This window comes from Tetrao urogallus (genome assembly GCF_951394365.1).
Source record: "Tetrao urogallus genome assembly, chromosome: 20".
Taxonomy (NCBI): domain Eukaryota; kingdom Metazoa; phylum Chordata; class Aves; order Galliformes; family Phasianidae; genus Tetrao; species Tetrao urogallus.
Window position 1 is genome coordinate 3,668,009 of NC_136833.1, and position 24,471 is coordinate 3,692,479.

At 45.9% G+C, this 24,471-nt stretch overlaps 4 protein-coding genes across 4 annotated transcripts in view; 2 read left to right on the forward strand and 2 right to left on the reverse strand.

The window, feature by feature from the left end:
• Positions 1-195: 195 nt before the first annotated feature.
• C1QBP (complement C1q binding protein) lies at positions 196-2,986 on the forward strand (the record flags this gene model as incomplete). Its single annotated transcript, XM_079545082.1, has 6 exons — positions 196-421; positions 530-680; positions 765-855; positions 1,080-1,175; positions 1,786-1,908; positions 2,837-2,986. The coding sequence occupies 6 exons, from the start codon at positions 196-198 to the stop codon at positions 2,984-2,986; spliced, it is 837 nt and encodes a 278-aa protein (XP_079401208.1).
• Positions 2,987-4,256: 1,270 nt separating this feature from the next.
• RPAIN (RPA interacting protein) lies at positions 4,257-6,421 on the reverse strand (the record flags this gene model as incomplete). The annotated part of the gene is made up of 7 exons (XM_079545268.1): positions 4,257-4,286; positions 4,652-4,786; positions 4,883-4,946; positions 5,097-5,211; positions 5,721-5,784; positions 6,040-6,210; positions 6,344-6,421. The coding sequence occupies 7 exons, from the start codon at positions 6,419-6,421 to the stop codon at positions 4,257-4,259; spliced, it is 657 nt and encodes a 218-aa protein (XP_079401394.1).
• Positions 6,422-6,565: 144 nt separating this feature from the next.
• Positions 6,566-15,582, forward strand: NUP88 (nucleoporin 88; the record flags this gene model as incomplete). Its single annotated transcript, XM_079545192.1, has 17 exons — positions 6,566-6,805; positions 6,887-7,056; positions 7,151-7,276; positions 7,407-7,493; positions 8,750-8,926; positions 9,241-9,424; positions 9,846-9,996; positions 10,667-10,765; positions 10,919-11,009; positions 11,923-12,024; positions 12,635-12,793; positions 13,222-13,347; positions 13,856-13,921; positions 14,003-14,083; positions 14,408-14,534; positions 14,899-15,017; positions 15,388-15,582. The coding sequence occupies 17 exons, from the start codon at positions 6,566-6,568 to the stop codon at positions 15,449-15,451; spliced, it is 2,169 nt and encodes a 722-aa protein (XP_079401318.1). The 3' UTR covers positions 15,452-15,582.
• A 4,197-nt stretch (positions 15,583-19,779) lies between these two features.
• RABEP1 (rabaptin, RAB GTPase binding effector protein 1) overlaps positions 19,780-24,471 on the reverse strand; it is a gene marked incomplete at both ends in the record, with an annotated part of 39,597 nt that continues 34,905 nt past the window's right edge. The window contains 5 exons of the mRNA XM_079545013.1: positions 19,780-19,881; positions 21,863-21,979; positions 22,838-22,936; positions 23,791-23,846; positions 23,930-24,119. Of these exons, the coding sequence (XP_079401139.1) occupies positions 19,780-19,881; positions 21,863-21,979; positions 22,838-22,936; positions 23,791-23,846; positions 23,930-24,119 (564 nt within the window). The remainder of the gene's footprint in view (positions 19,882-21,862; positions 21,980-22,837; positions 22,937-23,790; positions 23,847-23,929; positions 24,120-24,471) is intronic.

Below are 24,471 nucleotides of genomic sequence, written 5' to 3' on the forward strand. Positions count from 1 at the left end.
CACGCAGCGCTGCTTCCCCTTCTCACTGCCTTCCTTCCTCCCCCCCACCCCCCTTCTCCGCCGCCTTTCGAAGCTTCTCGGCTCCCCCACAAGGTCAGGCCGGGGGTGGCGCTCGAACCCGCGCCGCAGCGCGAGAGGCGGAGCGCCGGAAGCGGCCGGAGCACTTCCGGGTCAGCTGCCTCTCCCCGTCTCGCCATGCTGCTCGCACGAGCCCTACGCGCCGCCGCCTCGCTGCGCCCCGCGCTGCCCCCGCGCCGCCCGCTCTCGTCCCTCCCGCCCCGCGCCCTCCTGCAGCCGCCGCCCTTGGCGCGCTCTCTCTGGCAGCGGAGCGATGGCGGCGGGTGGCGGGCGGCGCTGCTCCGCCCGCGGCGGGGCTCTGCTGGCGCCGTGTCCTGCGGCTGCGGCGGGCTGCACACCGAGGGTGAGCGGGGGGAGAGCGGGGGAGCGGGGGAGCGGCGGGCCCGCGCAGCACGTGGGGTTGGCTGGGGGGAGGGCGGTCGCCGTGCTCAGCTCTTCTCTCCCGCCGCAGGGGACAAAGCGTTCGCGCAGTTCCTGACGGATGAAATCAAGGAGGAGCGGAAGATCCAGAAGCACAAAGCGCTGCCCAAAGTGTCCGGCGGCTGGGAGCTGGAGGTGCACGGCACCGAGGCCCGGCTGGTGCGCAAAGTCGCCGGGGAGAAGTGAGCGCCAAAGTTCCAAACGTGAGCGATGCGGGCGGTGCTTTCCGAACGCAGACGGCCTTAACTCTTCCGTGTCCTTTGTAGGATAACGGTTACGTTCAACATCAACAACAGCATCCCGCCCGCGGTGGACGACGAAGCACCGGAGGAGCAGAAACCTGACGAGCAGGAGGAGGTGGGCGCGGAGCAGAGCAGGGCGAGGGGATTCCCCAAAGGGTTTTCGCTTTGTTTTTCTCTCTCAGTCGGTTTTTGGGCGTGGGAACACATGGAGGGCAGCGGGGCAGATGGGTCCGGGGGAGAGCGGCTCTGGGAGCCCCCCGTGTGCCCTTCCCCAGCACCCAGTGCAGGTGCCTCGTGCCTGCTCAGCCCTCAGTACTGATGGGTGCTTCTCTCCTTCAGCCCGATATCACATCGACTCCGAACTTCGTTGTGGAAGTCATTAAGGACGATACGAAGCAGACCCTTGTGCTTGATTGCCATTACCCCGAGGATGAGGTGAGCTCTGGGTGTTTCCTGCTTTCTGCTGCAGTGTAACTGTGCCACTGCTGCTCATAGTCCCATAGTTTTATGAGTGTGCTGAAAATGCAGTCTCCTTTTATCTTTTCTGCTAACACAGAGGCTTTATCTTTATCTTTGTAATCGTGTTCCTTTCTGCTCATGTCCTGACCTGGCTTTCTGATCAGCTCATTGAGTGGTGGCAGAGGAGGGAGAGAGGCACAGCAGTGTGACCAGCATGGCAAACTGACATGGGACAAACATAAGAATGACCCAAACACAACAGATTTCATGCAGTGCTGCACTAGCTTGCAAATCTCACTGCTATGAGATCTGCAAAGTGAGGCAGAGATTTCTTTATTTAAAAACCAAGCAAAGGAGGGAGAACATATAATTGAGAGCTACAGACTGATCTGTGTGGTTTATTTTGCAAACTGTAGCAGATGACTGCTGTCTGCTGGCAGTGCTGGGAGGGGAGAAGAGCAGCTTTAAGTGCGGGTTAAGTACCTGAGGTTTTGCCTGCAGCATTGTATTTGCAGCTTGGGATGAAACAGCTGATGGTGCCCTGTAATTAGAGCTAATATGTCTTGTGTCTCATTTCCTGTTTCAGGTTGGCCACGAGGGAGAGGAAGAAAGTGACATTTTCACTATTAGGGAGGTCAGCTTTCAGCCCACTGGAGAATCAGATTGGAAGGACACCAACTACACCCTCAATACAGATTCCCTCGACTGGGTAAGTGCTGCTGGCACGGCTGTGGGCTGCACAGGGCACTTTGCCTTTTCTTGCCTGGCTCTCCACTCACTCCTCAGTTAGCATGGATCCTGTCCTTTGTGTTTCAGCCTGGGATGGACGCTCTGAAAGCAATTCCAGCTGTATTATGCTGCAGAGATGCTTTGACAAAATATGTTTTAATTTCTTTTTAAGCTCTGTTGTTTATCAGATAGCACATGCAGGTATCTTTCTTTTCTAAGTTTTCCAGTTATGTTTTTGTAGTGGTGACTCTAAAAACTGCCATCCCAGAACTTGGCATCCACTCATGTTTTCTCAGTGCCAGGCTTGCAAAAGGTTCATTCTTAGCTGGGGACCGTGCATTGTGTGATTAAAACTTTGCTCTTTGAAAGCACTGATATTAGACTGCTTAGTGAGTATTAGAATATCCCACAGTGCTGCTTCTAATTCAGATTTGTAAGATTTATGTTTTACTCCTATTCCAGAAGTCCAAAACGAACCATTTGTTTACTGTTACTTGTCTCAGGCAGTATGACAGGTATTGGCATACTGCACTAAGCAGTGCCAAATCTGTTCCTGTGAGGAGCAAGAGGGGGAGCCCACAAGCATAAATGTATTGCAGTATAGTAAGATTTGAAGCAAGAAAAAATGGTGTACAGATAGTGAAAGATTGAGTGTCTCAAACAGAGACACCAGCTACTCCCCTTTCCACATACTGCCCACACAGCGTGCCCTCGTGACCCCATGGCATTACACAGAGGGGAGGCAGAGCTCAGTGTGTGTGGGCTCCTATGGTCCCTTTTATCAGCTCCAGGACACAGCTTGGCCTGATGGGATGGGAAACAGTGATACCAGCTACAGACTGACATCTCAGAAGCAAGACATCCCCAGCTGTGCTCTGCTAAGGCTGTTTTCTGTTCCTTGCTTGCAGGCTCTGTACGACCACTTAATGGATTTCCTGGCTGATCGAGGGGTGGATAACACATTTGCTGATGAGTTAATTGAGCTCAGCACTGCACTGGAGCACCAGGAGTATATTAAATTCCTTGAAGACCTTAAAAGCTTTGTCAAATGTCAGTAGGCTAGGAAACCAGTGTTGAGTGTGGGCATTACACAGCAGTGCTCCAGCAGTACCACAGTGTACCTTCACAACAGAGACAGAGAGTGAGTAACTGAATTTGGAAGCATCATGGGAGAGTGAGGAGCCTCACTTGTATTTTGGGATTTGTATTTATGTTATGTTGCAGCCCAGATCAAGTTCTCAGACATTCAAGTCTGGACCTGCCTCACCCTACCTGCTGGATTTTGTACCGTTAGGAATGAATGTGAAAAATAAAATCTGTTCAACAACTCCCTGCAAAAATAGTGGTTTTTCTTCATGCTGCTCAGTTGCCATAAAAAGTGATATTAGTGCGTGTCCTGAGAAGTTAAGCATCTGGCTGTGCAGCTGGTCTGTTACCCAGAGTTTTCTCCAGGGCTGTTGTAGCTCCTTCAGACACTGAAATTGCCTTCCTGTCAGCAGCGCTGTGGCTGTCAGAGGAATTTTGCTGGCTAGGTGATGCTGATGTATGTGATTGCATTTCTGGGGCAAGGTGTAGTGGCAGCAGGGGTATGACTGAAATCATGGTTGCCTGACTCTGAGTTGTTTTGAACAGGAAGGTGCTTCCACAGCTATTAGTGTTAATGCATCTGCCTTAGAAAAATACTGCAGAGAAGCTGGAGAGCTTTCCTTGCGGGATGATTCGAGTTGTGTGGATGCTGAATGTCAGAAGCAGGGCAGGGCAGCAGCTGTGGGCTTCTACTCAAACTGCTGTCTCTGTGTGTTGCCTCAAGGTCTGATAAGTCCCAGTGGCAGAGCAGAAGGTGCTCCTGCTGTGTTTAGGAAGTGCAGAACATGTGGCCATGCATTAAAGAGCTGCCTGTACTTCAGCTTGAAGGCACCCAAGGGCAGAACAATGAGAAGAGGCAGAATAGGTCACGACTACTTGGTGCCTCTCTATTGATTCAATACTTCTTACTAGTCCTGAGTGTAGTGGATGAGATTGTAAGGAGGCACCTGTTTTTAGAACAGAACGATACATTAAAAACAGTCAGGGACCAGAAGCTAAATACAAAGTCCAATGCAAGCTGTGAAATCAGTGATACATTGTTGAAGATGATATGAAGGATGAAATATTTATTATAAAACATGGACTGTGCCATCAAAAGTGCAGGTTAAGGCAGTAGCACTGCCCTGAAGTATTTCTGACACAGCAGACATGAGTGTATATATATATACATTAGAAGACAATAGCAGCTCTAGGTTGAGTTTCTAGTCTTGAAGTCACTGAAAAAGCAGCAGCTGAAGCAACTTACAGGAGAATCATCCAAAAGTCACAGACCTTAAAAAGGTAAGGTTAAGTTGAACTGACAAGCTGTAGTAACATAAAAGATGAATATTCATGTTTAAGATTGAAATGCTCTGCTCCTAACTCTTCCCAGCATGCAGCCATTAGCACACTGTGTGCACACAAGTAGGTTCACATGTTTTACTAGCTTGAGCCAGAAGGAACTTTGAAAGATCCCATAACCCAGTAGGGACAGTACAGTGTAATTCAGCTGTTTTGTTACTGGTGGCCATACTAAAACCACTTCCAAAAAGGCATGTGGAGAAGCAGTAATGCAAACCCCTCGGATCAGTGGACTTGTGGCTTCTGTCCACATAACTGAGAGGTGGATCCAAGCAGGAATCTGACACCTGACTCACCAGACAGGTCATGAGGAGACTGGCTTCCTCCTCCATTCCACTGGTAACTGTGAACTCCGGACTGTGAAGGCACCTGTGACTGTGCTCTGTTATAGTGTTTTCCAGAAGTGACCGAAGCTTCTCTTCCGTCATATCCTGGGGGGAAAAAAAAAAAGGGTTAAGAAGAAATCTTACTCATAAGAGGCAGCTTTCAGCCATGGACCTCACTGTGCATCACTCAGCACAGCTCACCTGGGCAGGGACATCCAACCCACACTGGCAAAAAACTGAGTGGCTCCTCACAGTCAGATGGTTCCTAAAAAAGACACACAGTGAGCATCCTCACAACACTCTTCTTCCATCTTGTTGAAATCCACTGCCTTTGTTTGCCTGCTGTTTTGCCTGTTTCCAAACCCCAACTGCTGCAGTGTGGAGGATCTCATCGCAGTGCTGAGGGCTTTCTTACTTTCTGCACACTGGGCAGATGATTTTGTTGCTGGCATCCAAGCCATCGAGGATTGCATTGAGACATTCTTCATCAAACTGCAGACTTCGCTCATATTCTTCTATAACCAATTGTTCTGGAGGAAAGACAACAAAAAGCAAACAGAGCAACAAAACAACTCACATCTGTTACCAACTTGAGGCAAAGCTAAAGCACACGTGGAGCTGCTGTGGGGATGCAGGCTGGGGCAGCCCCGTATTGCTGAGCTTTTCACTTTGAATCAGATTTCTGTGCTCATGATAGTCATTGCTATGAACCCACTTTTTCCTACAGCCTTCAGCAATCTCAGGGGGGTGACTGTAACACTTTCCAGCCAACAATTCAGAAGTGTTCTGAGTTCATTTACGTGGGCTCCTGCAGCTCCCAAGCAGCGCTGCCTCGCGTAGCTCCTCATAGAGCTTCAGATGCTGCTTGAACTCCTGAAACTCTCAGAACACTTTCAGTGCATCAGAGAGGCTGCAGAGACAAAGGTTGTTTCCCCCACATCGCGTTGTTTATAGGAACAGAGTTACACCCTCAGCAGGATGAGGCCAGCAAGTAACAGCACGGCTCCGAGAAGAGTCAGGAAACGCACTGAGAAGTTACCTTGCAGGATCAGCTCCTGCTGGATTTCATCCAGCACCGCCAGCTCGTCCGGATCCTCGGGCATCTGAAAAGCACAGCGCTGCGGTTGTGGCCGCGTGCTCACCTGGCCGAGCTGCCGCCGGGACGGAGATCCCGAAGCTCATCGTTCTGCTCGGTAACACAGAGGCGCAGCACCGAGGAGCGGCCTTCAATCGCTCGCGGTTTGTCCGGTTCGGGGACGGCGCCGCTCCAAAGCGCGGCTGAAGAACGGCGACGGAGCGGAGCCGATCCCCGTCCCGAACCCCGACGCTTCCCCCGAGCCGCGCCGCCCCGCACCGACCTGCCGCAGCGCGCGCTGCCCGCGATCCCCCGGCGCGCCGCGTTCGACCTGCAGGCTCTGCCACTCTCGCTCCATCACCTCCGGCACCAGCAGCGCGCCGGGGCCCGGCCCGGCCCGGCGGTAGCGGTGCAGCAGCCGCTCCCGGCTGCTCCTCAGGCGCTCCAGGCAGCGCTGCGGGGAGCGGCGGCGCCGCGTCAGGGCCGGGAGCTCTCATCCCGCGCCTCGGGGCGAAGGAACGCGGAGAGAGCTCGAGCGGAGGGGAAGCGGGGCCGGGGAGGTGCGGTTGGGGCCTCGCCCCGCTCACCCGCCGGTACGTCTCCTTCCATGGCGGCGCGGCGGGGCTCTTGTACAGCGCCCGGTGCCCGCCGAGCGGCGCCTCCATCGCCCACCGCCGCCACGTGACCGCGGCCCGGGGCGCGCCGGGAAACGTAGTTCGACGGGAGCGCGCGGGAGGCGGTGGTTGGTGTGACGTCACTCCGCTCGGCGCCGCCGATTGGCCGTCGGGTCGGGGCGGTGGCGGGCGGCGATGGCGGCCGAGTGGGGCCCGGCGGAGCGGTGGCGGGCGGCCCTGCCGCAGCACGCCGCTTTCAGCCGCCTCCGCGAGAGCGGCGCCGCGACCTCCGCCGCCCCGCGCTCCCCGCTGATCCGCAGCCTGCTGCTGGGCCTGGACGGAGACCTGCTGCTATGGGACGGCGAGCGCGGCGCGCTGCTCGACATCGACCTCCGCCGTCTGAGCGGCGCCGAGCCGGAGTTGGGCCGTTACCAGGTAAGCGGTGCGGGGCTCCGCGGGGCTCCGCGGGACGGACGGCGATCTGAGCCCCGGTCCCCTCCCCTCCTGTCTCGGCAGACGCTGCTGTGCATCAATCCGCCGCTGTTCGAGGTGTATCAGACGCTGCTCAGCCCCGCGCGGCGCCATGTGGCGCTGATCGGCACCAAAGGGCTCTCGGCCGTGGAGCTGCCCAAACGCTGGGGCAAAAACTCCGAGTTCGAGGGCGGGAAGGCCGTGGTGAACTGCAGGTGGGAGCCGAGCTCCGCTCTCCCCCCCCCTCCCCGTCCCTTCGGAAGCCGCTCCGTCCGTGCGGTCACAGCGGTCGTCTCCGCTCTGTTCCAGCACCATCCCGGTCGCAGAGCGGTTCTTCACCAGTTCCACGTCCCTCACCCTGAAGCACGCGGCCTGGTACCCCTGCGAGACCCTGGAGCCCCACATCGTGCTGCTGACTTCGGATAACACCATCAGGTAAAGACTTTTTCTGCCTCGCGTTTTCTGTGTGTGCGTCCCTTCCAGCAGTCGCTGCACACAGAGCAGGGTGAGAGGAATCACAGATGGGCTGCAGCTGATGACCATCACTGCTGCTTCTTCCCTCCAGGATCTACAGCCTGAAGGTGCCCCAGACGCCCATCAAGGTGATTGCGCTCTCAGATGCTGAGGAGGAGACCCTGATCATCAACAAAGGGTTTGTGAGGCTCCTTTCGAAATGCTCTCAGCAAGACAAGTTCTGTGTTCTCAGTCCTGTCTGTAATGAGTGACAGATCCTCCTGAAAATCCCCTGAAAATTTCTTGCAGCTCAGAAGGCAAATGGGCTCCATCACAAGAGGGGTGGCAGCAGGGACAGGGAGGTGATTGTCCCTCTCTACTCTGCCCTCGTGAGGCCCCATCTGCAGTGCTGTGTGCAGGTCTGGAGCCCCCAGTACAAGAAAGACAGGGAGCTGTTGGAGAGGGTCCAGAGGAGAGCCACAGAGATGAGCAGGGGGCTGGAGCAGCTCCATTACAAAGACAGGCTGAGGGAGCTGGGCTTCTTCAGCCTGGAGAAAAGAAGGCTGCAGGGTGACCTCAGTGCAGCTTTCCAGTACCTGAAGGGAGCCTACAAACAGGAGGGGAGTCAACTCTTTGAAAGGGTTGATAACTGCAGGTCAAGAGGAAATGGTTTTAAATTGAGGGAAGGAAGATTTAGGTTGGAGTTAGGGGAAAATTCTTTACAGAGAGAGTGGTGAGGTGCTGGAACAGCTGCACAGAGAGGCTGTGGATGCCCCGTCCCTGGAGGTGTTCAATGCCAGGTTGGATGGTCCCTGGGCAGCCTGGTCTGGTATTAAATGTGGAGGTTGGTGGCCCTGCATGTGGCAGGGGTTGGAGATTCATGATCCTTGAGGTCCCTTCCAACTCGGGCCATTCTGTGTGAAAATCCAAGAGAGATTTATTCAGGTTTACTGCTCCCACACTCCTGTGCTGGGGCTGCTTCCTGGCACAGCAGTGGTTCTGTTTTTTCCCTAACCTTTCTAAAAGAAGGATGGAACAGACTGCACAGCCTGGTGTTCTTCAGAACAATCATTTGAACAACGCATGTTATCCTTCAGAAAGTTTAAGGCCTTTTTTGAACGGGGAATGCAAGGAAATAGGTTATCTTTTTATTTCCTCCTTGGCCTGATTGGAAAGGAGAAACTTGAAGGTCTCTACCGGGTGAGTCACAGGCTGCTGTACTGCACAGGAGATCCCACTGCCCTCCTCCTTACCCTGTGAGCTGGGCTGGCTGCTGGGCACTTCAGAAACGAGGCCCTGGAGGGGGGTGTTCCCTGCACGCTTCTGTTGCTGAAAGTAGCGTGCACCAAGGGACTGATGGGCAGGTGTAATACAGATGACATACAGATGGATCTCAGTAAATGCTTTTGTTGTCACAGTCACTGCTGACTCAGTTTTGTTCCTGCTTATCCCTAGGAGAGCCTACACAGCGTCGCTGGGAGAGACCGCAGTGGCGTTTGACTTCGGCCCGCTGGTGCCCGTCCCAGTGAGCATTCTTGGGCAGCGAGGCAGTGAAGAAGTGCTGGCTTTTCCACTTTACATTTTATATGAAAATGGAGAGACGTTCCTCACTTACATCAACCTGCTGCAGAGGTAGGCTTGCATTCACCCTCAAGTTTCATAGAGTCTTTGTATGTTTGGTTCCAGAGCCATCTCTTCACCTCGCTGGAATTCTGTAATGGATGCTGGGCTGGTTTGTGTTGTAATTTGTTTTATCTCTTTGTGGTAGTGCTGGTAGACTTAAATCCAAGAATAGCACGATAACTCTAAACTATTGTGTTTGTTGTTTTAGTTGTCTATTTTTTAATCACCCTCATTCTCTAGTTATCATTCAGTAAACTCCTGCAGGCGGCCATGGGAACTCTGCTCCTACACTTTGTGTTGTGAATGCATCTCCTCTATTCCAGTGCTGGAAATCTTGGCAAGCTGCTCGGCCCTTTGCCCATGCACCCTGCTGCAGAAGACAACTATGGCTACGATGCCTGTGCTGTCCTGTGCCTGCCTTGTATTCCAAATATCCTGGTGATTGCCACTGAATCGGGAATGCTTTATCACTGTGTGGTGCTGGATGCAGAAGAGGATGAGGAGCAGGTACCTGTCTTGTTATTTCTGTGAACATTTTTGTGTTAAAGTTCCTGCCTTCAAGAGGGCAGAATGCCTGGAGGGGAATGCAAGTGCCAAAGCTGCATTCTCCTGTAATGAGGCGGTGAGTCCTCCTGTTCCAGCCAGTGCCTGTGGTTCTCCTGTGCTCTTGTAAAGGTCAGCTGTGTGTATTCTGCAGGTGCAGCCGTTTCAGTCTTACCATGAACTGTTTGAAAGAGGATGTTCTGAAGAAACCATGTGTTACTGAGCTTCTTAAATGAAAAAAAAAAAAAAAAAAAAGGGGGGGGACTTTAATGAATTTCTCCAACAATTAATACACTTGTCTACCTATAATATGTGACTCAGTTTTATTTACACTTTTATTTCTGTTTAAATGATGTCTTATTGAAGAATTCAATGCTCTTTACAGTCAGAAAAATTGTGGGACCCGAGATCTGATCTTGTTCCTTCCCTGTACGTGTTTGAATGTGTTGAGCTGGAACTTGCACTGAAATTGGCATCAGGAGATGAGGAAGAGCCTTTGGACTCTGATTTCTCTTGCCCAATCAAACTGCATCGAGGTAGAGTTGTGTAGCTCAACTTGTTGTCTTTTACTTGCTTGAAATTACAATCAGGTTATTTAAAAATTATTGTCGTCACAAACAGTATCAGGATAAGCATTATCCTGATTATTATAATGCAGTATCAGGATAAGCATTTGCTTGATGTCTTAAAGCTGTGGAAAATGTGCATAGTCACAGGGGAGACAGGGCACATATGTAATAGAAAACTCTCAGCTGTGGATTAGAAAGCAGAAGTTGTTGCAGCTGTGGTAATCTATGCATGTAAGCAAAGTGGTACAGCTGTGAGTGGTGATGCTGAGAAGTGTTGGTGCCTGTTTCTGAGCCTGTCAGCTGGTGCTGATGTAGGGCAGGAGGATGGGAAGGACAAAGAAGCTGGTCTGCTGGCATTAACTGATCTTCCTTTGAAGCCTGATGGATAGAGACAGATATTGTATAATGCAACTAATTCTAATTAATTCCTGAAGAGTGTATTTACAGATGCTACAAATGCATTCGATCTACGTGCAGCATTCTAATTCTGTGGCTAATGCATGTAGCTCAGACTTTGAACAGGCACTACTGCAATGAGTTGGACAATAGGCCAATACACGCATTGAGCACTGTGCAGGCTTGCAGAATGAGTTTTTCTCTGCAGTGCTTTATGCTCCGTTTGCTGTTTAAATTTCAGATCCCAAATGCCCTACCAGATACCACTGCACACATGAAGCGGGTGTGCACAGCGTGGGGTTGACGTGGATCAGCAAACTGCAGAAGTTCCTTGACTCAGGTGAGGGTGAGACTGTTGTGCGTAGAGGGAAACGGTTGATGTCTGAACACCAATGTTTTCTTAGCAGCAAGCAGGGGGATATTTGGGGAATACTGAGAATGCCTTACCATGCAAGGTGGATGCTGTGCATTCCAGCAGATCTCTTCTTTGCAGATGAAGAAGACAAAGATAGTTTGCAAGAGCTGCGTGCAGAGCAGAAGTGCTTTGTTGAACATATTCTGTGTACAAAGCCATTGCCATGCAGGTAAAAAGCAAAACCTTTCTGCTGCTTCCAAATCAGTGTGTTATTCTGGGAAAACATCTATGATTTGCCCTCTTCTACTGCATTCTTGCTATTAAAGACAATAAAATCAACTTAATAGGATTCAAGTAAAATAAATAAATAATTTGCAAATCAAGATTCTTAATGTATAGCAGCATGTATAAGCTAAATTCCCTGTGAGTGTCAGAATTACCTGTCAAAATAGAAGAAATTCCACTTCTGTTTACCTATCCCAGTGCAGCTCTGGGGCTTGGTTCATCTAATAATCCTGATCCTTGATGTGTTCTTTTATCCCTGTGTTAAGACCAAGCTGTGCCTTGAGAGATCTTCTCATTTTTTGAGCTCTGAGTTCCCCGCTCAGGGTCAGGAGGCGCTGCAGGCATAGGCTGTGTGTTATCTGTGTCTGCTGCATCTTCTTGCTTTAATAAGGCTTAATCACTTCTGTTGAGTGCTCTGTATTAAACGTAATTAAAATGCAAGAATTAATCATTACTTGTGGTCCAAACACAAGTCAGATGAGTCATCTAGTCAGAAGGGCTCCTGAAGTCATAGTGGATGACAAATAGCCAGTGGTGTGAGTAGTAATGAACCTGTGGGACTGTGGTAGGAGAGGGAAGAAGGTTTCTGGGTCTTGGCAGATTTCTGCTTCTGATTCACAGGCAAACTGCATGGGTGCTCCCTCCCTCAGGATGGATGGGTTTGCTTGGTACATTTGAATATCAGATTCCATTTTTTCGTTTTGCAGGACTCCTGGGGAGTGGTTCTTAGCTTTGTGACCCATATCTGGCTCTAAGCTGATTGCTGTGAACAGAGCCTTCCCCAAAGAATTTGCACAATTTTCAGGAAGAAAGTATGGTTTTTTGAATGGATGATTCTTCTGTTTTCTTCCCTTCAGGCAGTCTGCTCCAGTTAGAGGATTTTGGATAGTATCTGATGTGCTGGGACCCACAATGATCTGCATCACAAATACCTATGAGTGCATCACAAGGCCACTCCTGTACGTGGTTTGTAATTGGACTGAAGTCCATGACTGCCTTACAAAAAGGATGTCAGGATTTCTTATTTTATTGGATTCTTTCACCCTAAATTTCTTCATCTCTCATAGCACGTGCCGAAGTTTGCCTACTGAATGTTCCTTGGCAGACCACTTAAGCCTTCAGAGAGAAGTTATTTAATACTGAAAAGGTGCTCTGAGGGGATATAACCAATCTATATCACTTCTAGTAGGGTTAGGACAAACCTTACATCAGTTGATTTTTGACATCGTTGTTGGCATTTTGTTCACTTTTATAACAAGGAATCTGCATAGCAGAAACTGAAGAGAGATTGGGACATGCTGCTATTGGAGAGCTTGCTTGCCTTGTTACTGAACTGGCTTTTAAATAAGAGGATACTTGAGATTCTTTTCCCTTTTTAGCTATGGCCAAAGAGGGGAATTTTGAGCTCCACCAGCCCTGCTTAGAGCTACATTTACAATTGAAGTATTTCATCTTTTAACTTGCTGTTGTAATGTGTGAATTCCGCAGTGGATGAGTTCCTTGTTTTAACTACTGTTTAAAGTCAGTTGTAGTTTAAGGTTTTTAAGTGCTCTTGATGTTCTTTGGCAGAACTGCAGTCCATCCTGCATCTCCTTCTCTACTGTGTACCAAAGAAGACAAAGATGATGCGACTTCTCCTCTCCGTGTCCTGGCTGAATCACAGCATTCATTTGAGAAGCACATCCAAAGCATCCTGCGGCGTAATTCTGCCAACCCCTTGCTCCTAAAGTTGGTACAAACTTTTTCCTAGGGGAGCAGAAAAGGGAACTCCTTAGAAATGCCACATGCTCATTGTCTCCTGTCTGAACAACACAGCAGCTTGGAAAGAGCAGTTATAGGCACGCAGTTTCTGCAGCAGACTTGTTCCTTTGGATGCAGCCATGAAAGCTGTTTGTCCTGGTTTCTGCTCAGTGTGATGCTAACCTCAGTGCTAGATTAGGCTGCTCTGGCCTTGTCTCGTTGGGTTTTGAGTGTTGTTTTAAAACATCTTGGGATTTTCTCATTAAGAAAACTGTATTACTGCAAAGGGATTTAGTTTTAGCTCCCCATTTTTGTATCCGAGGCCTTGGAGCTCTTACCATAAATGCTTTAAGTGACAGCCTTTGCAAGGAGCAGGGAAGAGTAGGATTGCAAAAACTTGTCTCCTGTTTATTCAGATCTGCTGATAAAGATGCTGCTCCTCCCCCTGAAGAATGCCTTCAGCTTCTTAGCAGAGCCACACAAGTGTTCAGAGAGGAATATATACTGAAACAGGATCTGGCAAAAGAGGAAATTCAGCAAAGGTAAGAAAAGACCTTCATAAGTTAAGTACTGCATGCTGTCTCTGTGGAACGGTGTTATGAGAACCCAGCACTAAAGCTCCCCTGCTGGAGTAACTCATGTAACTGAGTAAAATGTATTCTGTGACTTCAGTTCGTGTAAGACTTCAATTTCTGGATTACCAGAAATGAAAACTGAGTTACCAAGGAAGCACTCAAGTAAAAATGCTTCTCTTCTGGTGAGAGTCTGCTTGTTGGTCTCCTGTGCTTCAGCATGGCTGGAAATCCTTTGGAACTCCTTTGACCTCAGCAATAATTCTGACAAACCTGCTAAAAAGAAAAATTGCATTATATAAGTCTCTACTTCTTTTGACTGGAGTGGTTGATTTATGTTATAGAATTAGGCCAAAAAAGAAGTGTTCTCAGCTGCCCACGTCTTGGTGCCTTCTGTGATATTTGCTATGTGGCCTAAATACTGACTCAGCTGGATTGTTGTTGGGGGGTGGTTGAATTTTTTGTGTCTGTTTTTAAGAGTGAAGTTGCTGTGGGGACAGAAGAAGAAACAACTGGAAGACCTTAATTACTGTCGAGAGGAAAAGTGAGTATAATGTGTGTGCATTTATCAAGCTAAAATCAGTAGAGATGTAACTGTAAATAAAACTTCTCAATTGCATTAAAGGAAAAGTTTGCGAGAAATGGCTGAACGGCTGGCTGACAAGTATGAGGAAGCCAAAGAGAAGCAAGAAGATATTATGAATAGGTGAGTGCAGACTGCCTTCTGTTTCATCACAGATTGCTTGCTGTCGAATGTGTGTGCGCCAAGATGAAAGAATGAAGAAGAATGGCAGGCAGTACTGTGCTGGTTGTTTGGAAGACTGGCTTTCTGGAATTCTTTTTTTGCAGCTCAGAGATGATATTCAGTACTGAGTTTGCTTGCTGTGAGGGAAGTTGAGTCCTGAGCCCCTAAGACTTAAGCTAAATGACAAAGATGTTTCACAGTTACGTGCAAAACTCTTGTTGTCTGAGCATAACTTAGTCTAGAATATAAGTTAATTCAGCAATATATCTTTTCTTGCACATGAAGGATGAAGAAAGTGCTTCGTAGTTTCCAATCTCAGCTTCCTGTTATATCAGACAGTGAAAGAGATATGAAGAAAGAACTGCAGACAATCCATGACCAGCTGCAGCACTTGAGCAATGCAATCAGACAGGTGAGATGAAATGTGGCCGGTCGGTTGCTGACAATGCTCATTAAATGATAGCACAGTCCTTCCACACTGACTCAAAGCGGCCCTGTTAAATTAGCAGCAGTGGGCTGCAATAAATTCTGAACCTCATTACGAATCTAGATAGAACCTCTGCAACCTAGTGCAAAACTAAGGAAGTCTCCATGCCATCTCTGGTTCCTGTACTGCTGTTTTCTTCTCTTGTGCAACAGTGCAAAAGCTTGCTGATTTTATCCCAATCAGAGTCAATTTGTTGTGGTGTGACGTGGTTGTAGCTACAACGTGCTTTCCCTCTAGTGGGCAGCACCAACACTGACTGGGACTCCTTCCTTTCATATGTGACTTCTAGGTTAAAATGAAGAAGGAATACCAGCAGAAAAAGATGGAAAAAGGCATCAGCCCACGAAAACCCAGCATCACCCTCAGTGCCTACCAGAGCAAGTGCATCCAAACCGTTCTGAAAGAAGAGTAAGTTCAAGCTTGGATCCTCCTAGAGTTTGAATGTAGCATGTACATAAGTTAGCCTTTTCAAGTTTCTAGAGTAAATATTACCTCTCTAGACCATGTGGTTGACTCATGCACCACCTGGAGCTTGTAGAGATGGTCTAAAGCATAGAATGTGCCAGCTTGTTAGAGTAGCACTGGTCGTATTATGCTACTACTACTGAATCTGCTTTCAGGTCTCCTTTTGGCAGTCTGTATGAAGTCTGTAATTAACAGAATCACTTAAAACAATATTCCCATTCTCTGCTTCTGTCCTATGAATTGTTTTTATTATTGACTGTCACCAAACAAAAATGACTTGCAGCTTTTTTATTTGAATTTATTTTTCTTGAAGGGGAGAACGCATAAGGGAAATGGTAAAGCAGATCAATGACATCAGAGGCCACGTGAACTTCTAACATCTCCAAGAGAATAAACCTACAATAAAAGGCTGGATAAGTTTTCATTATTCCGTAGTAATTCTCCTTACATATATTCAACATTCATACACTGAACAATATGTCTTTTCTTTATTATTTTGTAAAGATCAATTATGAATTAAAATACTTTTCATAAGACTCCTCACATGCTGTGGTCTTTGCATTTCTCCTGGCAGGACACAGTGCAGCAGGCTATTTCAAATCTTAAGTACAATAGTTAATACTCACAGCTAGCTCAGAAGTGAGGGAAAAGGTATCACTGTTTCCTTCAGAAAACTGCCTGGGGTTTGTCTGTGAGTCATCTCCTGCCTTTGATCCATGGCACAGTGACTGCAGTGGAAGCCTGTGGCAGAAGGCAGAGTAGAAAGACCAGAGAAGCGCGTACACTTCAGCAGCTTTTTTTAATTGGGAACACTTTCTTCATAAAGGACACACCTTCAATACAGTTAACAAATGGTTACACTTGAATCCTGTAGACAGCAGAATTCTACATCCACAATTGCACAGGACACCAATGGCTTGGTTCACTGGAATGCAGTATTAACTTCCAAAGACTCAGTTTGCCTTTCTCAAAAGCTGGCACTCTTGACATTAAAAGGCCAATTATCTGCTGTAGACAAACTTCAGTGGACAATAAATAATTCTTGTTCCTCCCCCTCCCTCCCACACTTCCCCTTTCAAAAAGGTGACGTGGTCAAGCTCAGTTTTGAAAAGTAGTACTGCACTGCTACAAAAGTGGCACGGCAAGAGGTGCCAAAGTAAAGCTGTAAGGAAAGGAGGGCTGTTATTACCTGTTAGGTAACTAGGTTACTGTACATGCTGCAAGAACACTTTTTGTACAGATTAAGACTATACAAGTATAGGAATGCATACAAAACTTGATCTTGCCCCTTTTACAGACTGCATAAATAAAATCCAGCTTTCTAATCCACTCACTGTGTATCAGAGCTGAACTGTCAGGTTAGAATTAGCGCCTGTTAAAAAAACACAAACTCTTACTGAGTGAGGAGAACCTACCACCCAAACAAGCTCCAGAAAGCCAAGAACTGGAGGGAAGTGTTTAGTCTCTGATTTATTACAAGCGATATCGTCATAATCCACTGAGTGAGCATCTACAGCTTTACAGCCAGAGTTTTTAACTGCCCTTCATTGACAGTGGTTTAATAAGTGCTCTGCAAATTTGGCACTTTCATTTTCTTTTTTGAAGGCCACTTTACATCTTCTTACATTTGCGTTCAGCCAAAGCTTGAGTTACCACCTCTGAAGCCGTGCTTTCCTTCCCCAGCAGGACATTTGGTTGTAGCATCACCCACCACTTTTGTGGATGGGTAAGTTTCTGATTTTAAAATAAATTTTTAAAAGGGATGACCAGCAGTTGGTGAAAAAGATCACTCACTCAGCCTCAAAATGGCCATAGTACTGAAACAGGGTAAGGGGTAAGGGTGCACAATGGAGTAAGGTGGTACAAAGGAAAACAATCACATCATCGCTGTATTTCCTTCCTCTCCAAACCAAAGGATGTCACTCCAGTGACACATGCAGTACTGGTTCACAACCAAGGAACTCAGCAGCCAGCACCACTCCTTTCAGTGCTCTTTAGTCCCTTCTGAGCCCTACTCCACACACATCCAGCCTCAGACCAGGCCTGCAGGCCATCACTGGCCACTGGGAAAAGCACACAAGCATGCATACGGACACACACATACATACAACTTCATTCTGCAACTGCTGTAATTGTTGCTGTGTCTATGAATGATCACAGGCCGATCTCTCCCTCAACTGCTCTCCTCTATGGACTGCAGAAAGGCTCCCTGCAGCCATCATCACCTGCAATCTGACATCACCATGCCTACAGAAAGCCATTCGTAAAAATTCACTAAGGAAAAACCTCACCAGCCCTGCACAGTCCAAAATGATCAGCCATGGCCATGGTTGAGGGGAAGGCAAGAACAGGCAGGAAGATGGGGCTGCTGATGATAGGTACTGACAGTCAGACTAGAAAGGGATGCTGAAATGCCATTAACATTTCTCTTGCATTAGAAAAACAGTCCATAAACTCAACTAAAAGTTCTTTTTCAGCATGTGTCTTCAGGTGCAATTCCTCAAGCGTTCAACTTGCTCAGAAGATGCACGTCATCATTGTAGTTTAACCAGAAAACAACAGGCTTCCTTAAATCACTGCTGCACAGGTTAACAACCAGTAACCAGTTAAGAGCCAGTTTTATGGAAGGAAGAGAATGCAGGAAAAACGCCTTCCAGTCTGCAGCTCCTTAATAAAGCCCACCCAAGATTTTTATTCAACAGAATACAATGCTAACCCTTGGAAAACTGAATGCAAAACATCTGCTATTAGATTTCTGCATCAGAAGGCAGCTGCTCTCACCTCACAGTTCAGTAAATGCTGAGATAAAGAACCTAAGTGCCAAGATAAAGAACCTAAGTCACACTTCAACTTCTTTTAAATGAAACAAGGACACATTTGGAAGATGACAGCCCTGCCATCTATTACTCTAGTTGTTACTAAGGTAGGAAAAATGGGTTTGAAGTGTCAGCATTATGAAAGAAATTAATTTCTAGGGTGAATAAAATGCCTTATTTCTTGGAATAAATGATAAGCAACTGAGCTCATATGCTTCTTTTTGGCTGTTTTTAAGGCATTCCTCTCCAAAACCACCTGTCCTAACTTCATGTCAGTAGCAGACATACACTGCTAAAATAGGATTTAAGTACCTAACAAAATATAGTTATGTGCATTACAGTACAGAGCATTCTCTGTCACTTCTGTTTTTTTCATCATCACCAGATCTATGCAAAGATAACAGTAAACAATAGCAGAAAGCTTAAGATATAAATTCTGGACAATAACAAGCTGCTCTCTCAGCCTCTTCTCTTCGAATTGAGTCTTTGCTAGGGACTAGTCCAAGAACTCAATATGCACCACCACTATTACCACATCCGTACATTAAAGTGTTCCTATTCAACTGCGTGCATGAAACTCCACTAAAAGGAGAAAAAGGAGGAATGCTTATGTTACCATCGTGTTACTCATATAGAAATCCCAAACCTACAACCTGATCAATCACAAGAACGTCCTGCCTTAGCCGTTACACAGTGTCATTTAAATGCATGCTTACAGAAACACAGGACAGCATACGAATCAACTCTGAGCAATAACACAATACTGTACTTCTAAGAGATGCACTGCACCTTTCCAACTTGAACCAGCAGAATAATGCAGCTCCAGCAGTTTGTGCTCTGTGACAGAGTGCCATCACTGTTTTGGATACTATTAAAACTGACCCAGAAGAGGAGGGTGAAACTGACTTTGCTTTGTTTAACATCTTACCTTGACCATGCCTGGTGCCACCTACCAGAGCAGAGCTGCCCTTTGCCAGTACTCAGACAACGCACGGGGTTTTTGCTAACATATTTTCTTCACGTGGAGAAGGAATTACTGGTACTGCTCAGCTTTCAAGATGAGAAAGAACTAGCTGTAATTCCAGGTTTTAAGTTACATTTGTGAAAAGCGATTACAGAACAGTGCATTTCTTGTGCTTTTCTTTAAGGATCAGAATCCAGAGGAAGCATTTCAAGGAGCTACGTTCTCAGTACAGTTTTCAGAGTTTTCTGGATTGGCATTTATCTGTTCAGGAGACACACAGCTCACTTGTGACCATCACATTTCAGCAGCATTCATATTCTTCAACACAAAGTCAATGGTTAAAAAAAAATACAACACTGAGTTATGAAATAAGATCAATATCCAGTGTCCTGCTAATAAAGTCATATTTTAATATAAAATATTCATACAGCATACTCTACACCTCATTCTCTCTGCTAGCTGAATACTGTTACTGACTATTCAAACAGAAAAACTTCAACCACTTTGCTCTTCAATGTTTTGGAGGGACAATATGGTTTCCAGCAGCTACTTTGATCACAGTATTGGGGGGAAAGGAAAAAGGGAAAAAACAGGGGGTAAATGTTCCAAAATTCTACATCAGGTTACGAAGTTGGCTGAAAGAGGGGAAGTTTTTCAGAATGTAAGGACTGATCCCACTCAGTGGAACATGAAACACCGCACCCATTAGTGTTTCCATTAGAAAGTTCTCCTTCCTACACAACAAGTCACTCTTGTGCTCTCTTCCTGCCCAGCACGAAACCTTTTCCCCTCTAGAAACAAAACTTAGTCATTGCTCCCCTCTGTTGTCTTCTGCTCTTTCAGTTAGAGTTAAATAATAATTAATGTTGCTATAAAGATGAGTTAAAAACCCCAAACGCAGCCTTGGAGCACGCTCCTCAGGGTGTCATGTTTCAGGAAGCTGATTAATGTCCGTCAGTTTTGTGTCATTCAGGATTGCACGGATTCTCTCCAGGGAATCGGCCTGCCGGATCCGCTCCAGCTGCACCTATGGAGAACAACAGACACAATGAGTGAGTAAAACCAGAACTGAGCAATCACATTTAGAACTTAGCAACCCCTACTACCTGCACAAGCAGACGAGACATCAAATTATCATTGGCTGAAAAAATGCAAGGCTTGAAGGAACACAAACTTAATTCAGAACCAAGAATGTGTGGTGGAAAGACATAAGGTTGCTGCGTTTTTAAGGTACAGGCTACACTCTAGAGTGCCCGAGCAATCCTCCATCTTCCCTCTGCTTTGTCTAATAACCAGCCACTCACCACAGAGGTCAGGCAAACTGGAGGAGATGTCTAAAGCAACATAAACTTTCATGGAAGTAACAGACATGCCTGACACACACCTTCAGGCCTCTCAAGATTAAAGCTAAAACACTTCCAGAGGAGCTCCCTTTGCCAAGTGCAGTCCTGTTACTTGCTTTTCTGATAAACTCTCAAGTCACTTCATGCTGAAAAATCCCCAGCAGAACTGCAAGTAAATTAATGCAAAGAGATCATCATTTATTTGGAGGGGGAGCAAGCTTCATGTTAGCATCTGAGTTTTCTGCTGTAAATTCCCAGCCACTGGTTAACTGATTTTTAATTCTCCTTCATTGCAGATACCTAAACTTGGCCAGTCGACACCTCAGCCAGCAGCAAGATACCCAAATTCTCATTCAGTAGTAATCTCTTCTTGTGTTAGACAGCAGACTTTGTACTATGGACAGCAGATACAGCACAAACCATTGCATAAACATTGAAAACATAAACAGAAGCTAAAATGTAATGACTGCTTAGGGGCAGAAAAACAAAGTACACAGCTACAACACGCTCACTGAGGTAACTACTGAAGGCCTTCCATGCTGCCTGCAGGTTTTGAAAGAACACTGCATGTCTTCAAAGTAGTGTGTATACTTTTGCTCTTGGAACTGCACACACCAGCCCATGCTGTACTTTAGAAAGGGAGGATGATAATAAGCAAGAAACAATTGCACCAGCCAGAAGAATTCAATAGTCCCTCTTGTACTATGTACTATGTACTTATGCCTCCAGAAAAAAATCAGAACAAAAGAAGACAGTTCCCCCTATTGTCCATCCACCTGAGCTCTGTTTAGTAAACAATCTCCTACATTCCTGTGTTTGTTTTCCAAATAAACCTGAACTCCTGACTCAAAACAATCTGTACTAACTCTGCTGAATTTCACTCAGTGGACTCAGCAAGAACCCAAAGGAGAGAGAGCACCGAACTTCAGTGTATCGTGAACTATTGTGAACAAGGATCCCAGTGGTTCTGATGGGGAGCAAATCCAAAAAACAGACACTGAAAGTGAGATCTGTCTAACCTTGCCCCCTGAGGATAACACCACCCTGCAAACACTGCATCTACAGCTCCCTTGGTGCTCTGTACAGTTAACAGTAAGAGAGAGATCAGCTGGATTTAGCCTTGATGAAGACCCCTGCCAGAACTCACTGTGCCATCACCACCCACATATTCCACCTCTTGGAGGACATACAAGGAGAGAAAAGCAACAATAACAAGGATAAGACTTGGATAGCATAAAAAGAAAGCAGTAAGTACAGCATGAAGAAGAACCATTCCATATATTCAGGACCAAACAGTGAAAGTTCCTGATTCTGTCCTCAAATTTTTCACATTATAAAGTGCAACAAGGTGTGTCATATAGTAAAGAAGTCAGGAAATGGACAATGAAATGATGAAATGCTGGGGTCCAAAATTACTGTCTTTTATTACTCTCTAGAGTTTATCACAGTAACTGTACATCTTTGTTGCTGAGAACAGGTTGAAATCAATAATCAGAATTAAACCCTCTGATATAAATATTATACTAGCAATACCTAATCAGTTTACTACACTAATAACTCTAAAGATTTTTCATACTTATCAACACAAGGAAAAATTTTAACTGCTGTAACTTATTTCAGCTCCATAGAAGCAGAGGCACACCTCACAGGTTGCACTGCCCTTACCTGAAGTGTCTGAGAAAGCTTTACAAAATCTCTCTGCACTTGCTCACTGACATCTAGTTCAGTCTGCAGCCTCTGAGCTTTATTCTTCTCTTCAAACACCAGCTGCTCAAGGTTTGCCTGCAGAGAAAAAGAGCCTTTATGCTACGTTTAAACAGCACAAAAAAAAAAAAAAAAAAAAAAAAAAAGAGAAACTTGCATAAACTGATTATAGCACAATACTGGAGCAAGAAAACACGGTTATTATCAGCGAGCTGGCAAGAAATTAATCCAGTCAATCTACACTTCAGTTTTACAAAATGCAAAATATGGGGTTAATACTCATCAGTCAAGTATTATCATGATTAAATGGGTTCAAGTATGAAAAAGTCCCATGTCTTTTAACAGCAGTATGCTCAGGGATCTCAAAATGAAAAAGCATCATTCTGAGCTTCTTTGCAACCTGACTGTAGATGAAGGGCAGTAACCTGCTGATGAAAATGTAATTATCTTGCTATCTTTAATTTTAGTCAAAGAAGTCTTTGGGGGAGGGAGAGGAGAGAAGAGAAATAATAATTGTGATCTGATTTCTCTTTTTTTTCTTTTTCTTCTTCTATCTGTCGAAGTAGGGCTCCTTCCTTCAGCAACAGAACAATAACGTTTATTCAGAAATATTAGAGCATTCAGACCAAGGCCAGTTGATCAAGAAGCTTTCTTCATTTTTATCTTTGGAAGACAACCCAAAACAGATATTCAAGTCAGCAGCAACTCAGATCCAGTGCTTTAAAACTCCAAGTGCTAAGTGATGGGAACAAGGATTTAAATCCAGAAGATTTAAAACTGGATTTTAAACCAGCAGAGATTATTTCACTCCAGAATCTTACCAACATTCCAAAACTTCCTCTCCCATTCTTAGGTAGTGATATATCCTCTGGATAGAGCCTGATTATCATAGAAGATGTACATGTACTTTACTGTACATAACCTGGACATATCTACCTTTGCTGCTGTTTCCTTCTTCAGCTGTTCTTCCAGAGTGTTCTTTGTTTCCTGCAGACTCTCCAGCTGCTGTAGGCTTTCCTGTGAAGAACTTTCTAACTATATAATTAAGAACAAAGCAAAACGATTAACCAAAATTTCTGGCACTTCCATTTCTCACAGTCCCTCCACTCAGGAAGTCTATGTGCCTCTCCAGGGATTCAGAAATGAACCCAAGCAATACTTCTACGGATACAGAAAGCACAATCTGTTTTTCTCTCTTTTTTTTTCAGAGCTGGAGAGAAGTAGCCAAAGCTAATGTTTTGGTTATTAATTAGGTAACCTAATGTTAGCTAGAAATTAGCTAAGTTAATCTTTAGGTTACAGATTAATAAACAGACAAAACACCTTTTAAGTACCAGACCTATAAAAGTATGAAGTCAGACTCTGGCACCAATTCAGCAATTCTATCCTTCAGAGTTCCAGAAATGACCCAATGTATTTCCTTTGAAATGGTCACAGAAGAGATTTATAACACAGCTGTATGTACACTCTTAGTTGCTGCTGAGGGTTGCAATACATTGAGAGCATCCAGTACATCAGTGCTGTTAGTAAGAAAATTTTCAAGTGCCTATAATGGTGTTCCCTCCTACAGAAGGTTTATGTACATCAGTCCTCCACCATCCCACAAGCAAATTGAGATGAAAGAACAAGAATATGGCATATTTTAGTCTCCCTAGTTCAGTTCTCTTTCTCTCCCAGTGGCAGGCAGACTAAACACAAATATATATTTATTACTGATATGTATAAGGCAGTTGGGAAACAAAGGTAATTTTCTCAGATATTAAGTGGGCAATGTCAAAGACACCAAAACAGTGCTGCTTTCAAAGTCCTGACAGAACTAGCAGAAAAAAAGAATTCTATTTGCTTTGTTTAAACACATGTAAAAACCCTACAGTGAAAGGGCTCCTTACCTGTTCTTTCTCTGCTTTTATTCTTTCCAGTTCAGCTTTTAAACTGGAAATGGAAGCTGAAAAACAACAATATTAAAGCTTGAATGCAAGAAAAATCGCATCTTCAATTACCCATTTTGAGACTTTTACCCCTGCTCACCGATTTCCTCTTTGCAATTCTCTATTTCCAGCTGTAGAGTTTCTTCTATGTTCTCTTTCAAATATTGTTCAGCTTGAATCTGTTCTTTTAAGAATAAAATCTCTGCCTTAAGTTTCTCCTCCAGGTGATCTGCTGCTGTCCTCACACTAATGATGTCTTCACGATATTTTAAAATCAGCTCCCGGAGCTCCTGAATCAACAATGAGCAAGGAGTTGTGTTATGATTGTCAGATATGCAAAGTACCATATCTCTGTAAAGTTGTGCTACCCCAATGTTTGCTCCACCATACCAGATCTTGCACCCAGCAAGATATTACAACAGAACTACAATGAGTTTACTTGGTCATGGTGAATGAAAAGCTTGTAAAGATGCTTGTCTCCATAGGGTTATTTATTGCCTGCTCCCCTGCCTTTCGCTCCCTACTCCAACCCATCTTTTAAGCTTGGTGTGCTCAAGTTGTGAGTGAGTGGACATAGACAGGATATCTCTTGCTTTTTCGAGGCACATGATTATCACTGGCTTAAACCTTAATGCCTAGGCA